This window comes from Rhinoraja longicauda, chromosome 9, assembly GCF_053455715.1.
Source record: "Rhinoraja longicauda isolate Sanriku21f chromosome 9, sRhiLon1.1, whole genome shotgun sequence".
NCBI lineage: Eukaryota > Metazoa > Chordata > Chondrichthyes > Rajiformes > Arhynchobatidae > Rhinoraja > Rhinoraja longicauda.
In genome coordinates this window covers 1,989,710-2,003,337 of record NC_135961.1, presented here as the reverse complement: position 1 = coordinate 2,003,337, position 13,628 = coordinate 1,989,710, and the positions used below count along the sequence as shown (strand labels likewise).

Here is a 13,628-nt window from a genome sequence, read left to right as displayed (position 1 = left end):
GGGTGTGCAAACTCCGTACAGACTGCTGTAGAAGTTATAACTAAACCTACGCTTGACACATTGGCGCAGCTGGTAGAGCTGCTGCCTCACAGCGCCATGGACCCAGGTTGGGGCCTAACCTTGGGTGCTCTCTGTGTGGAGATTGCATGTTTTCTCTGTGACTGCCTGGGTTTCCTACAGGTGTTCCTCCTACAAGCCAACGATGTGCAGATTTGTAGGTTAATCAGCTGCTATAAATTGATCCTGGTGTGTAGGGAGTGGATACGGAACTAGGATAACTTGGAACTAGTGTGGACATGTGATCGATGGTTGGCGTAGACTCGGTAGGCCAAAGGGCCTGTTTCCAGGGCGGCACGGTGGCGCAGCGGTAGAGTTGCTGCCTTACAGCGAATGCAGCGCCGGAGACTCAGGTTCGATCCTGATCACGGGTGCTGTCTGTGCGGAGTTTGTACGTTCTCCCCGTGACCTGCGTGGGTTTTCTCCGAGATCTTCGGTTTCCTCCCACACTCCAAAGACGTGCAGGTTTGTGGGTTAATTGGCTGGGCAAATCTAAAAATTGTCCCTAGTGTGTGTAGGATAGTGTTAATGTGCGGGGATCGCTGGGCGACGCGGACCCGGTGGGCCGAAGGGCCTGTTTCCGCGCTGTATCTCTAAATCTCTTTTTTTTAATTTTAAATCCATGCTGTATCTGTCATTTCAATGAACCCAGATCACTGGAATTGACGCACCACCACTGTGCCCGTATTCTACGTTTTTCATTTTTAATGCACAACTTCTTTCGAAGCAATGTTGTGATCTTTGCATTAACACGGCAAATGAAGTGTTTGTTTCAGAAACACCCACCTGAGAAAGATCTGCTTTCAACTTCATTCTTGCATTAATGCACCTCTTGGTAAAGACGTTTCATTCAGTGGATTAAACTTCCCAGATTTACCTTGAGCACGTTGAATAATTTTGAAAATTATTCTGTTGTGTTTTTGTCATCATTGCCTGATAATGTTTCACAGGGAGGAAGTACTGTCATCTATATATCTATATACTGAAACTCTCGTATGTTTGTTTGTTCCTAAACTGCAGCCGAAACAGTACACAATAGCGCGACAATTTTAAGCCTACCTTACTCCCTTCCCTTTGGTGCTAATGGAAGAAGTTTCATGGAAATTGGTGTTATATTTTTTAAGTTATTCACATTTTTAAGTTTTTACATCGAGGGAGAGGGGAGGATAAGGGAGGTTGAGGGGGATGGAGTGGAGGGAGGGGGAGGAGGGAGGGGGGAAGGGAGAAGAGGGGAGTTGGGGATAGGGGAGGGGGGAGTGGGGAAGGAGAGGGTGTGCAGGAGAGGTTTGGGCCCAATGGGTCCACTTGGTCCCATCTTGGATATTTGTGGGTTTTCTGGATATATTTGTTTTGTGGGTTTGTGGATGTATTTGTTCCAGAAATACAGCCAAAACAGTACACGATAGCACAACCATTTTAGGCCCACCTTACTCACCATTGGCCTGCGATTCAAACGCTTGTTATATTTTTAAAGTTATTCGCTTTTTAAACTTTAAAAATCACTTTTAAAACTTTTATAAATCCCTTTTCCGCCCTCCCGGCCTGTCAGCCCGTGCCTGCGCAGTAATACCTCCGTGTTCGACGTCACAATGGGAACGCAACGGGTCCGCACCTGCGCAGTTGGGGCTCGTTAATCTAATACAGACGCTCCCCGACTTACGATGCTTCCACTTGCGAAATTTCGACTGCGATGGTGCAAACAGCAGGGGTGGGAGGAGGGGGGGTTGAGGGGAGATGGAGTGGGTGGGGTGCGAGGGGGTGTTAAGGGGGGTGGAGTGGGGGAGGGCGCTAGATCAATGCAGGAGAGGTTTGGGCCCAATGGGTCCACCCTTTTCTAGTAACATTTAAAGACAATATTTCAAAGAAATTGGAGTAATCTGATTTTGATGACATTTTGGGTTGAGACCCTTCTTCAGACTGAGAGTGAAGGAAGAGGGAAATGAGAGATGTGGACGGTGATGGGGAGAGATATAGAACAAGTGTCTGAAGTCCAAAACCAGATTTTTGAAGCTACATGGCTTCTCACTTGTATGGTTATTGTGTGCAGTGGAACAGGCTGCAAATAGCAATAAGATTGCGGGCTGCAGATGCTAAGCTCCTCCCACAAGGTCCTAACGGCCTTGCAACACTTTGTGCTTCCAGAGATCTTCTCACCGCAGGTGCTGCCCGGCTTACGATGTCTCGACTTGCGATAGTCAGACTTTGCGATGGTGCAAACGGCAGCGAGCCGTAGCGAGCCGCCACTCGCTTCCGGCCACGTGATCGCGGGTGTTGCAATGCATTTCCACACAATATTTTCGGTTTGTGATGGGCTTCTCGGAACGGAACCCCATCGGAAGCTGAGGAACGTCTGTATTTCAAAATGTTCCAGATGATCGGACTCGGGGAGAAAAAAAATCTGATCGCTAAACTGACTAAATAACATTAAGAATTTAAATAATTATTAAATTACACGTGACAATAAACTAAACTAAATTAAATAGTCCCTGGTGTGTAGGATAGTGCTAGTGTGTGGGGTGATCGCTGGTCTACATGGACCTGGTGAGCTGAAGGGCCTGGTTCCACACTTTATCTCTACCGTCTAATGTAACGATCGTCAATGAGAATTCAATTTCTTTCTTTGAGAAAGCCTGTCGGCTGAATGGAAACCAATGAGCATGTTTCTCCCATCCCAGCCTGTGGTTGAAAAGACAGAAATGATGATGAAAAACAATCACAATGATGTTGATAAAACCAAGCAATGGCAAAATTGAATTCCATCAGGTTATTTTCACAGGAACAATTTGTTGTTTAGCAAGTTTTGTTGTGGTTAATGCGGGCGGCACGGTGGCACAGCGGTAGAGTTGCTGCCTTACAGCAAATGCAGCGCCAGAGACCCGGGTTCCATCCCGATTACGGGTGCTGTCTGTATGGAGTTTGTACGTTCTCCCCGTGACCGCGTGGGTTTTCTCCAAGATCTTCGGTTTCTTCCCACACTCCCAAGACGTGCAGGTTTGTAGACTAATTGGCTTGGGATAAATGTAAAATTGTCCTTAGAATGTGTAGCATAGTGTTAATGTGTGGGGATCGCTGGTCGGCGCGGACTCGGTGGGCCGAAGGGCCTGTTTCCGCACTGTATCTCTAAACTAAAGCTACTTGGAAAAAGTCAAAGATTCTGACATTGCTTGCCTACTTCGTACACTTAACTACGCTTCTAGTATTCTTTCTGGTGTATCTTTTCTTCAGTTTTAATATTTTGGAAATGTGGAATTGCTAATGTTATCCATGGTACATGTAAAAAATAAACTTAATTTCAGCGGAAAGAGGATTGTTACAATTCAGCATGGTAAGAATTGCATGCAGTAACATAAAGGAGGCCATTTTGAATCTGAAGCATGGTCCACCATTTAGTAAAGTCACACCTTACCTGGTTATGAAATTCCCTTCATCTTTTTTTATTTTATCTCCTTTGATAGAAAATCTATTATTGTCAATGTATAAAGTTAGAAGTGACCCAATCATTTTGGGTAAATGAATTTTATTTTCCGTGAGGAGTAGTAAAAAAAGCTTACGGATCTCATTCCTAAATAGTTCAGATTTAATTGTGGTTTATGGATTAAAAAGAGAGTTGATCTCTGTATATTCTCTTTCCAGCCACCAGACTCAAAGCACCTGTTGGGACCATCCAAAAATGACAGAACTTTTCCAATCACTGGGTAAGTGGACTCTGTGTAATATATTCTTATATTATTGGTGGATTTGTGGAAGATTGACAAAGGATGCAGCAGGATTTCGAGCAGTTCAAAACATGAGTAGACAAATGGCAGGTGGAGTTTAACCTGGACAACTGTGAGGTTTGCACTTTGGGAGGTCAATTGTAAGAGGAATGGAGAGGTAAGGATGAGAGGATCTGGGCCAAACGCAGGCAAATAGGACTAGCTTAGATGGGGAATCCTGGTGGGCATGGACAGGTTGAGCCCAAGGGCCTGTTTGCGTATTGTATGACTCCATGATTCTCTGAATGTAGAGAGTAAATGGCAGACCCTTAAGACCATTGATACACAAATGGATCTTGGGGTGCTAGTTAATCACTGCCTGATATTAGCAACACATGAATAGTGTGGCTAACAAGGCATATGGCATACTTAGTGGGGGCATCTATATATATATATATATATCTAGTTTGTTTGTTTGTTAGTTTGTACGTACCTGAAATACAGCCAAAACGGTACACGATAACACAACAATTTTAGGCCCACCTTACTCACCATTAGCCTGCGGTTCAAATGGTTGTTACATTTTAAACGTTATTCACTTTTTAAACTTAAAAAATCACTTTTTAAACTTTAATAAATTCTTTTTTCACTCTCCCTGCCCGTCAGCCGCGCCTGCGCAGTAATACCTCCGTGTTCGACGTCACAATGGGAACCCAATTGGTCCGTGCCTGCGCAGTTGGGCCCCGTTGATCTAATACTTCCGTAAAATTGCCACCAGATCGGCGTGTGCGCAGTTGGGGAGGGTTGCCGCTTGGAAGGGGGCGGGACCTGCCCGAGTGATGGGAGTGTCGGCCAATGAGGGGGAGGGGGTGAGGAGAGCTCTCCTGCTCCTGGCCGCCCAGGGCCAGGGTGTGGCTCCCTCTCCCCTTTCCTCTCCCCTTTCCTCTCCCCTTTCCACGCCCATCCCCGGCCCCGGGGGAGTTTTAAAGGGGGTTGAGGGCGGATGGAGTGGGTGAGTGTCGTCAGTTGGGGGACGGTTGTCGGGCCCGCAGGAGAAGTTTGGACCCAACTGGTCCACGCCCGTCTAGTTGAGTATAAAGGTTGGCAAGGCATGTTGCAGCTGTACAAGACTTCGGTAAGGCCACATTTGGTGTATTGTGTGCACTTCTCGCGACTATGTTAAAGGAAGAATGTGGCAGCGTTAGAGAGGGTGCAGAAGAGGGACCATTAGAGGCTGATTTGTGACCTAATAGAAGTTTTTAAAATTATGCAAGGCATGGATAATGTGAAATTATGCAAGGCATTGTGGATAGTCAGTCTTTTTCCTCGGGTGGAATTGTCAAGCAGTGGAGCTATTTGTGTGAAGTCTGTACGTTCTCCCTGTGACTGCATGGGATTTCTCCGGGTGTCCCAGTTTCATAGAGTCCTACGGCGTGGAAACAGGCCCTTCGGCACAATTTACCCACTCCTACCCACATGCCCCCATCTACACCATCTGTTTTTAAATGTGCTATACAAATAAAATTGACTTGACTTGTGTTAAGTCAATGTCTGTTCACCAACAAACTATTTAAACAGGAATGATTCACTTTATCATCCCTTCTCTTAAAATGTACCATCATGGTACATGCTTTCAATTTCATCTTAAACAATTGTTTTCTTTCACTTATCTTCAGTGTGGCTTCACTTTCTGCCATTATTTTTGTCCGGCAGTCTAATGTTCTCCCGAGAAGTGGTTCTGATTATCCTTCAACCTTTTTAATAATAGTATTTTCTTTTAATTCCAGGTGATTTAAATAACGTGCGATTTTCTGCTTACCGGACTGCTATGAAGATTCGCCGACTGCAAAAAGCACTGTGTTGTGAGTTGCCTCCATATTCTGCACTCCAATAATCTCCAGCTTTATTTTAGGATTCTTAAAATATCTATTTTTATGTGAAAGAATTTGCAACAATAGCTGGATTTAAGGTTAAGTAATTCAGTATGTTAAACACATTGTTGAATTTACATCAGTCACCCAGGTTGCACAATATGCTTTGCAAAGTTAGCTTTGTGTCAAGTATCCCATTAAGCTTTGTGATACTAAAGGTTTACTTCTACACTTAATGGGGGGGGGGGGGAATGAAAGATCAAGGTGTACAAAATCATGAGAGGAATAGATGGGATAAATGCGCAGACTTTTGCTCAGAGCGGAGGAGTCAAGAACCAGGGGACATACCTTTAAGGTGAGGGGGAAAAATTTAGTCATAGTCTTACAGGGTGGAAACAGGCCCTTTAGCCCAACTTGCCAACACCAACCAACATATCCCATCTACACTAGTCCAACCTGCCTCCATTTGCCCCATATCCCTTTATACCTGTGAAATGCAGCTCATTCCATACACCTATGTGTGAAAAAGTTACCCCTTGGATTCCTATTAAACCTTCCCTCCCCCCACACTTTAAACCTATGTCCTCTGGTTCTCGATTCCCCTATTCTAGGCAAGAGACTCTGTGTGTCTACCCGATCTCTTCCTCTCATGAGGAATACACCCCTCATCCTCCTGTGCTCCAAGGAATAGAGTCCTAGCCTACTCAATCACTCCTTACAGCTCAGGCCCACAAGTCCTGGCAACATCTCCGTAAATCTTCTCAGCATACTTTCCACTTAACAACATCTTTCCTATAACATGGTGCCCAAAACTGAACACAATAATCTAAATGCAGCCTCACCAATGTCTTATACAACTGCAACATGACCTCCCAACTTCTACACTCAATGCTCTGACTGATGAAGGACAATGTGCCAAAAGCCTTTTTGACCACCTTATTTACCTGTGATGCCACTTTCAATTAACTATATACCTGTACTCCTAGATCCCTCTGCTCTGCTCTACAACATGCCCTAGAACCCTACAATTCACTGTGTAGGTTCTGCACATGTTAGTGCTCCCAAAAAGCAACATCTCACATTTCTCTGTATTAAATTCCATCAACCATTCCTCTGCCCACCTGCCCATCCGATCGAAATCCTACTGCAATTTTTGACAACCATCTTTACTATCTGCCACACCACCTACTTTTGTGTCATTGCAAACTTGCTAACCAAGTACGTTCTCATCCAATTTATTGACGTAGATGACGAACAGATTCATGAGACAAACACTTTAACTTCCCCCTTCCCATTCCTACTGATCTTTCTGTCCTGAGCCTCCTCCATTGTGAATAGTTAGGCCAAAAGCAAATTGGGGGAACAGCACCTCATATTTCGCTTGGGCAGCTTACAACCCAGTGGTGTGAATATTGATTTCTCTATCTTCATGTAACCCTTGCATACCCTCTCCCTCCCCCACCGGTCGTGGTACTGACTTCAAAGTAGTCTTGTTAAGTCTCATTGCCTGTATTCATTTTTACCTAGCCCTCAGTCAGTAAATAGTCATGCAGAATCCCGCCAGCATTCAGCATAATTTAACAACTTTTGTTAGATTTGAAAGTCATATTGTGGATGAGGTGATGTATGTTTGTCATCCCAAATATTTGTCAGAGTCACTTTATTTTGTTCGCATTAAAAAAATATAAATGCGAATTTTGTTCGGATGGCTCAAGTAAATTCAATTCAAATGTTTTTTACACTTGCAGTGGATCTGTTGGAACTGAACACAGCACATCGCATTTTCGAACAGCGCAAACTCGTCCAAAATGAACAGCTTCTAAATGTGACGGAGGTGATCAACTGTTTAACAACCATCTATGATGGCTTGGAACAAAATCACAAGGATTTGGTTAATGTGCCACTCTGTGTTGACATGTGCTTGAACTGGTTGCTTAATGTCTTTGATACGTAAGTACCGCTTCATCCACGCTGCTTCAATGATTTCATAGAAAATAGGTGCAGGAGGAGGCCATTCGGCCCCACCCGAGCCAGCACCGCCAGGGGATGCAGACGTGGACATTGTCAAGGCTGCAATTACGGCGTCACAACATCATCGATTGAGTCATAGGGGGAAGCAGGCTCTTTGACCCAACCTGCCCATACTGACCATATATACTTGTCCCTGCGTTTGGCCCATATCCCTCTAAATCTATCCATGTTCCTGTCTAAATGTTTCTGAAACGCTGTGATAGTCCCTGCGTCAACCACCGTCTCTGGCAGCTTGCTCCATACACCCACCACCCTTTCCGTGGAAAAGGTTGCCCAACCTGATTAAATCTTTCCCCCTCACTTTAAACGATTGTCCGCTGGTTGCCGATTCCCCTACTCTGGGTAAAAGACTGTGAATTCACCCTTCTCATGATCTTATACACATCAGGTTAATGAACGCTACAAACTCCAAATTATCTCTGAACTACGAACTGGCTGGGTTGCACTTTGGGCTTTGTTTAGGGTTTTTTGCATTACATTCATTTTATTATATATTAAACATGTTTTTTGTTTGTTTATTCTTTTATCTACTTTGTTTGCAAACCTATTGTGCCGCATAAGTTCATAAGTAATAGGAGCAGAATTAGGCCATTCAGCCCATCAAGTCTTCTGGAGCGACTAGGCTTGTATACACTGGAATTTAGAAGGATGAGAGGAGATCTTATCGAAACATATAAGATTATTAAGGGGTTGGACACGTTAGAGGCAGGAAACATGTTCCCAATGTTGGGGGAGTCCAGAACCAGGGGCCACAGTTTAAGAATAAGGGGTAGGCCATTTAGAACTGAGATGAGGAAAAACTTTTTCAGTCAGAGAGTTGTAAATCTGTGGAATTCTCTGCCTCAGAAGGCAGTGGAGGCCAATTCTCTGAATGCATTCAAGAGAAAGCTAGATATTCTTAAGGATAGCGGAGTCAGGTGGTATGGGGAGAAGGCAGGAACGGGGTACTGATTGAGAATGATCAGCCATGATCACATTGAATGGTGGTGCTGCCTCGAAGGGCCGAATGGCCTCCTCCTGCATCTAATGTCTATTGCCTACTCCACCATTCAATCATAGCTGATCTATCTCTCCCTCCTAAATCCAGTCTCCTGCCTTCTGCCCTGCTGTTGCAAGTAAGTATTTCATTGTTCTGTTTTGGAACATTTGACAATAAAACACTCTCGACTCTTTTACGTATCTCATTATATCTTTCTACATATAGATTGATCAGAAAAGTGCAATATTTCTGGCTTTGAACCCTTTTTCCCCTCAATTAAGAATCCCCTCTTGAATTTTGTCTTTGGTTTGTCCTTTTAAATTAGTCATTTAAATAATAATAAACAAAAAGCTATTTCCTTGACAAAAGCAATGGAAATTAATCTGAGCAAGTGTGAGGAGTTTAACATTGGGAGATTGAATGTAAGGGGAAAATATACCCCTTAACAGCGTTGATGTGCAGAGGGATCTTGGAGCCCGAGTTAAAAAAAAGCATTTTAAATTAGAATGAACAGAATATTAAACATAGAAAAATAGGTGCAGGAGGAGGCCATTTGAGCCAGGACCGCCATTCATTGTGATCATGGCTAATCATCCACAATCAGTAACCCGTGCCTGCCTTCTCCCCATATCCCTTAATTCCACTAGCCCCCAGAGCTCTATCTAACTCCCTTTTAAATTCATCCAGTGAATTGGCCTCCACTGCCTTCTGTGGCAGAGAATTCCACATATTCACAACTCTCTGGGTGAAAACGTTTTTTCTCACCTCAGTTTTAAATGGCCTCCCCTTTATTCTTCGACTGTGGCCCCTGGTTCTGGACTCCCCCAACATTGGGAACATTTTTTCTGCACCTAGCTTGTCCAGTCCTTTTATAATTTTATAAATAATATTGCACATTGGCCCACAATATTTTTGCTGAACATGATGCCAAGGCCAATTGTTATCTGCCTGAACACTAATGCATATCCCTCCAAACCCTGCATATCCATGTGCCTCTCCAAAAGTCTCTTAAATGCCACTATCGGACCTGCCTCCACCACCACTCATTCCAAGCACTCACCACCCTCTGTTTAAAAAGAACTTTCTGTACATATCTCTGTTAAACCTTGCCCTTCTCGCCTTAAAGCTGTGCCCTCTAGTATTTGATGTTTCCATCTGGGGATAGCGTTTTAACTGTCTCTCTGTGCCGCTCATAATTGTAGATATTTTTATCAGATCTCCCCTTAATCCCAGGCATTCCGGAGAAAAAAATCCAAGTCTATCCAACCTCTCCTTTTAGCTAATAGTCCCTAATCCAGCCCCCTAATTCTGTAAACCCTTTCCAAAGCCTCCACATCTTTTCTATATTGGGCCGACCAGAACTGCATGCAATACTCCAAATATGGCCCAACCAAAGTCCTACAAAGCTGCATTGTGATACTTCTACTCAATGCCCTAACCAAATAAGGCAAGCATAACTCAGTCTTCTTTACAAACTCTTATTTACATGTGTTGCCACGTTCAGGGAGTTGTGGACTTGGAGTCCAAGATCCCTCTACACGTCAATGCTGTTAAGGGTACATCTTCCCCTCATATTTAATTTCCCAATGTGCAACACCTCACACTTGCTCGGATTAATTTCCATCGCTTGTCAAGAAAGATAGCTTTTGGTTTATCATTATACGTTTGGAGGTCAATGAGATAGATATTCAGGCTGCTTTACTTCTTATTTTCTTCAGTTTAGGATAAAGAGAACCTTTATTTTGTAAAATATTTTGCTATGACACATTGAGCCTCACAACAGGTATTCACAAAGCAGGACATAACTCAAAAGTTGCAATCAAGTAAGCAGGACTATTTTATTAAGATAATTCCATATATAAAAGGGGTAGCTTAATAGTATTTCGTAATTCTTTAACACTAATGAGCTGACATTAAAGGTTGAAGGGAAATTTGATTCAATTTCTATGTTGGAAACGTGTTGTAAAATAGTTACTCAGCTGTGGGACAAAATGATTTTACTATTCAAACACAAATGTTATAGAGCCATACAGAGTGGGAACAGGCCCCTTAGCCCAACCTGCCATGCCAACCAACATGACCCATCTACACTAGTCCCCCCTGCTTGCATTTGGCCCGTATCCCTCTAAACCTTCCCTATCTATGTACCTGTCCACATCCATGTATTACTAAAACTATCATCTTGTTTGTTTGTTTGTCGCTTTGTTAGTTTGATTGTACGTACCCGAAATACAGCCAAAATGGTACACGATAGTGCAACAATTTTAGGCCCACCTTACTCACCATTGGCCTGCGGTTCAAATGGTTGTTATATTTTTAGTTATTCACTTTTTAAATTTTAAAAATCACTTTTTAAACTGTAATAAATCCCTTTTCCACTTGCCCTGCCTGTCGGCCGCGCCTGCGCAGTAATACCTCCGTGTTCGACATCACAATGGGAACGCAACGGGTCCGAGCCTGCGCAGTTGGAGCCCGTTGATCTATTACCCACGTAAGATGGCCGCTGGATCCGCGCGTGCACAGTTGGGGAGGGTTGCCGCTCAGGGTGACAGGACACGCCCGAGTGACGGGAGAGGGCGGCCATTGAGGGGGGGGTGGTGGTTGAGGAGAGCTCTCCTGCTGAGTGGCTCCCTCTCCCCTTTCCTCTTGCCCGCCCCGGGCCCCAGGGGAGTTTTAAGGGGGGTTTGAGGAGGGATGGAGTGGGTGAGTGTCGATAGTTGGGGGAGGGTTGCCCGGCCTGCAGGAGAGGTTTGGACCCAACGGGTCACGCCTGGTTAGTATTTATTAAATATCGTGATAGTACCTGCCTCAATAACCTCCTCCAACAGCTCATTCCATTTGCCTACCACCCTTTATGTTTAAAAAAACATTGCTCCTCAGGTTCCTATTAAATCTCCCCCCTCTCCCTCCTCACATTAAGCCTGTGTCTTCTGGTTCCTGTTTCCCCTACTCTGGGCAAGAGACTCTGTGCATCTACCTGGTCTATTCCTCTCAAGATCTTGTACACCTCTATAAGATCACTCCTCATCCTCACCAATGACTTGTACAACTGTAACCTGGCCTCTTAACTTCTGTACTAATTACTCTGACCGATCAAGGCCAATTTTAAGAAGGGCTGCAGAGATTAAAAAAAGCCTTTTTGACCACCATATGATGCCACTTTCAAGGAACTATGTACCGGCACTCCTAGATCACTCTGCTCTACAACACTCCCCAGGGCCCTGCTATTCACTGTGTAGATCCTGCCCTGATTAGACTTCCCAAAATACCACACCATGCACTTCTCTGTATTAAAATCCACCAACCATTCCTCAGCACATTTGCCCAGCCGATCAAAATCCTGCTGCAATTTTTGATCATGACACCATCTACAATACCACCCACTTGGGTGTCATCTGCAAGCTTACTAATCATGCCTTGTACGTTCTCATCCAAATCATTGATGTAGATGACAAACAGCAATGGGCCCAGCACCAAACCCCTGAGGCACAGGCCTCCAGACTGAAAAACAACCTTCCACCATCACCCTTCCTTCCATGAAGCCAATTTTCTATCCAGTCGGCAAGCTCTCTTTGGATCCCATGGGATCTAACCTTCCAATGCAGCCTAGAATGGGACCTTTGTCAAATGCCTTCTAGAAGTCCATGTATACGACATCTACAGTTTTGCCCTCATCAAGCTTCTTGGCCACATCTTCATAAAATCCAATCAGATTTGTGAGACACGACCTCCCACATACAAAACCATACTGACTATCCCTAATCAGCCCCATCCATCGTGTCCCTCAGAATACTCTCCAGTAACTTTTCGACCACAGGTATTCCCAGGCTTATCTCTGCAGCCCTTAAATATAGGCATTAAAATTATAAAAGGACTGGACAAGCTAGATGCAGGATAAAAATTCCCAATGTTGGGAGAGTCCAGAACCAGGGGCCACAGTCTAAGAATAAAGGTGAGGCCATTTAAAACTGAAGTGAGAAAAAAACTTTTGTCATTTCTGACCACTGTCGTGACATCCTACTTAATTAATAATGCAATAGATTTAGATTTAGAGATACAGCGCAGAAACAGGCCCTTCGGCCCACCGAGTCCGCGCGGCCCAGCGACCCCCACACATTAACACTATCCTACACCCACTAGGGACAATTTTTACGTTTTACCCAGTCAATTAACCTACATACCTGCACGTCTTTGGAGTGTGGGAGGAAACCGAAGATCTCGGAAAAACCCCACGAAGGGCCTGTTTCCACGCTGTATCTCTAAATCGAAAAAATTTTATTCTAAAAAAAAAATAACAATGGCCTGTTTCCTTTATCATCATTATTTTTTTCTATATCTCTCTATATCACCATCTATATCTCTCGTTTCCCTTTCCCCTGACTCTCAGTCTAGGAAGGATCTCGACCCAAAAAGTCACCTATTCCTTTTCTCCAGAGATGCTGCCTGACCCGCTGAGATACTCCAGCTTTTTGTGTCTTGTCTTCCTGCTGAACTTCAGCTGTTGCTGATGGAGATTGAGTATGAACCGCAGAAGTCGGTGAACCTTAGACTACCTCTCGCCTGGGGGAGTACTGAGCTGTTCCAATGTGGCTCGGCTCTTCTCGTTACCCAAACTGCTCGATAATATGAAAAAGCAAAATACAAGATTTTGTTCAGTTTAGAGATACAGAGTGGAAACAGGCCCTTTGGCTCACCGCCGACCAGCGATCCCCACACACTGTCATAATCCTACACACACTAGGGACAATTTACAATTATATCAAGCTAATTAACCTACATAAACTGTACGTCTTTGGAGTGTGGGAGGAAACTGGAGCTCCCGGAAAAATCCCACGCAGGTCACAGGGAGAACGTACAAACTCCGTACAGACAGCACCCGTAGTCAGGATCGAACCTGGGTCTCTGGCGCTGTGAGGCAGCAACTCTGCCGCTGCACCACTGTGTTGCCCTAATTAACCTATAAACCTAATTAAGGTACAAAAACATTGAGGGATA

The 13,628-nt window shown here is 44.3% G+C and overlaps 1 protein-coding gene across 7 annotated transcripts in view; it reads left to right on the top strand.

Annotated features, from left to right (window-relative positions):
- The window catches only part of LOC144596441 (utrophin-like), a 401,591-nt gene that overhangs the window by 351,650 nt on the left and 36,313 nt on the right, over positions 1-13,628 (top strand). For all 7 annotated transcript variants that reach the window (XM_078404693.1, XM_078404692.1, XM_078404691.1 and 4 more), the window contains 3 exons: positions 3,691-3,752; positions 5,540-5,614; positions 7,372-7,573. In XM_078404693.1, coding sequence (XP_078260819.1) covers positions 3,691-3,752; positions 5,540-5,614; positions 7,372-7,573 — 339 coding nt within the window. The remainder of the gene's footprint in view (positions 1-3,690; positions 3,753-5,539; positions 5,615-7,371; positions 7,574-13,628) is intronic.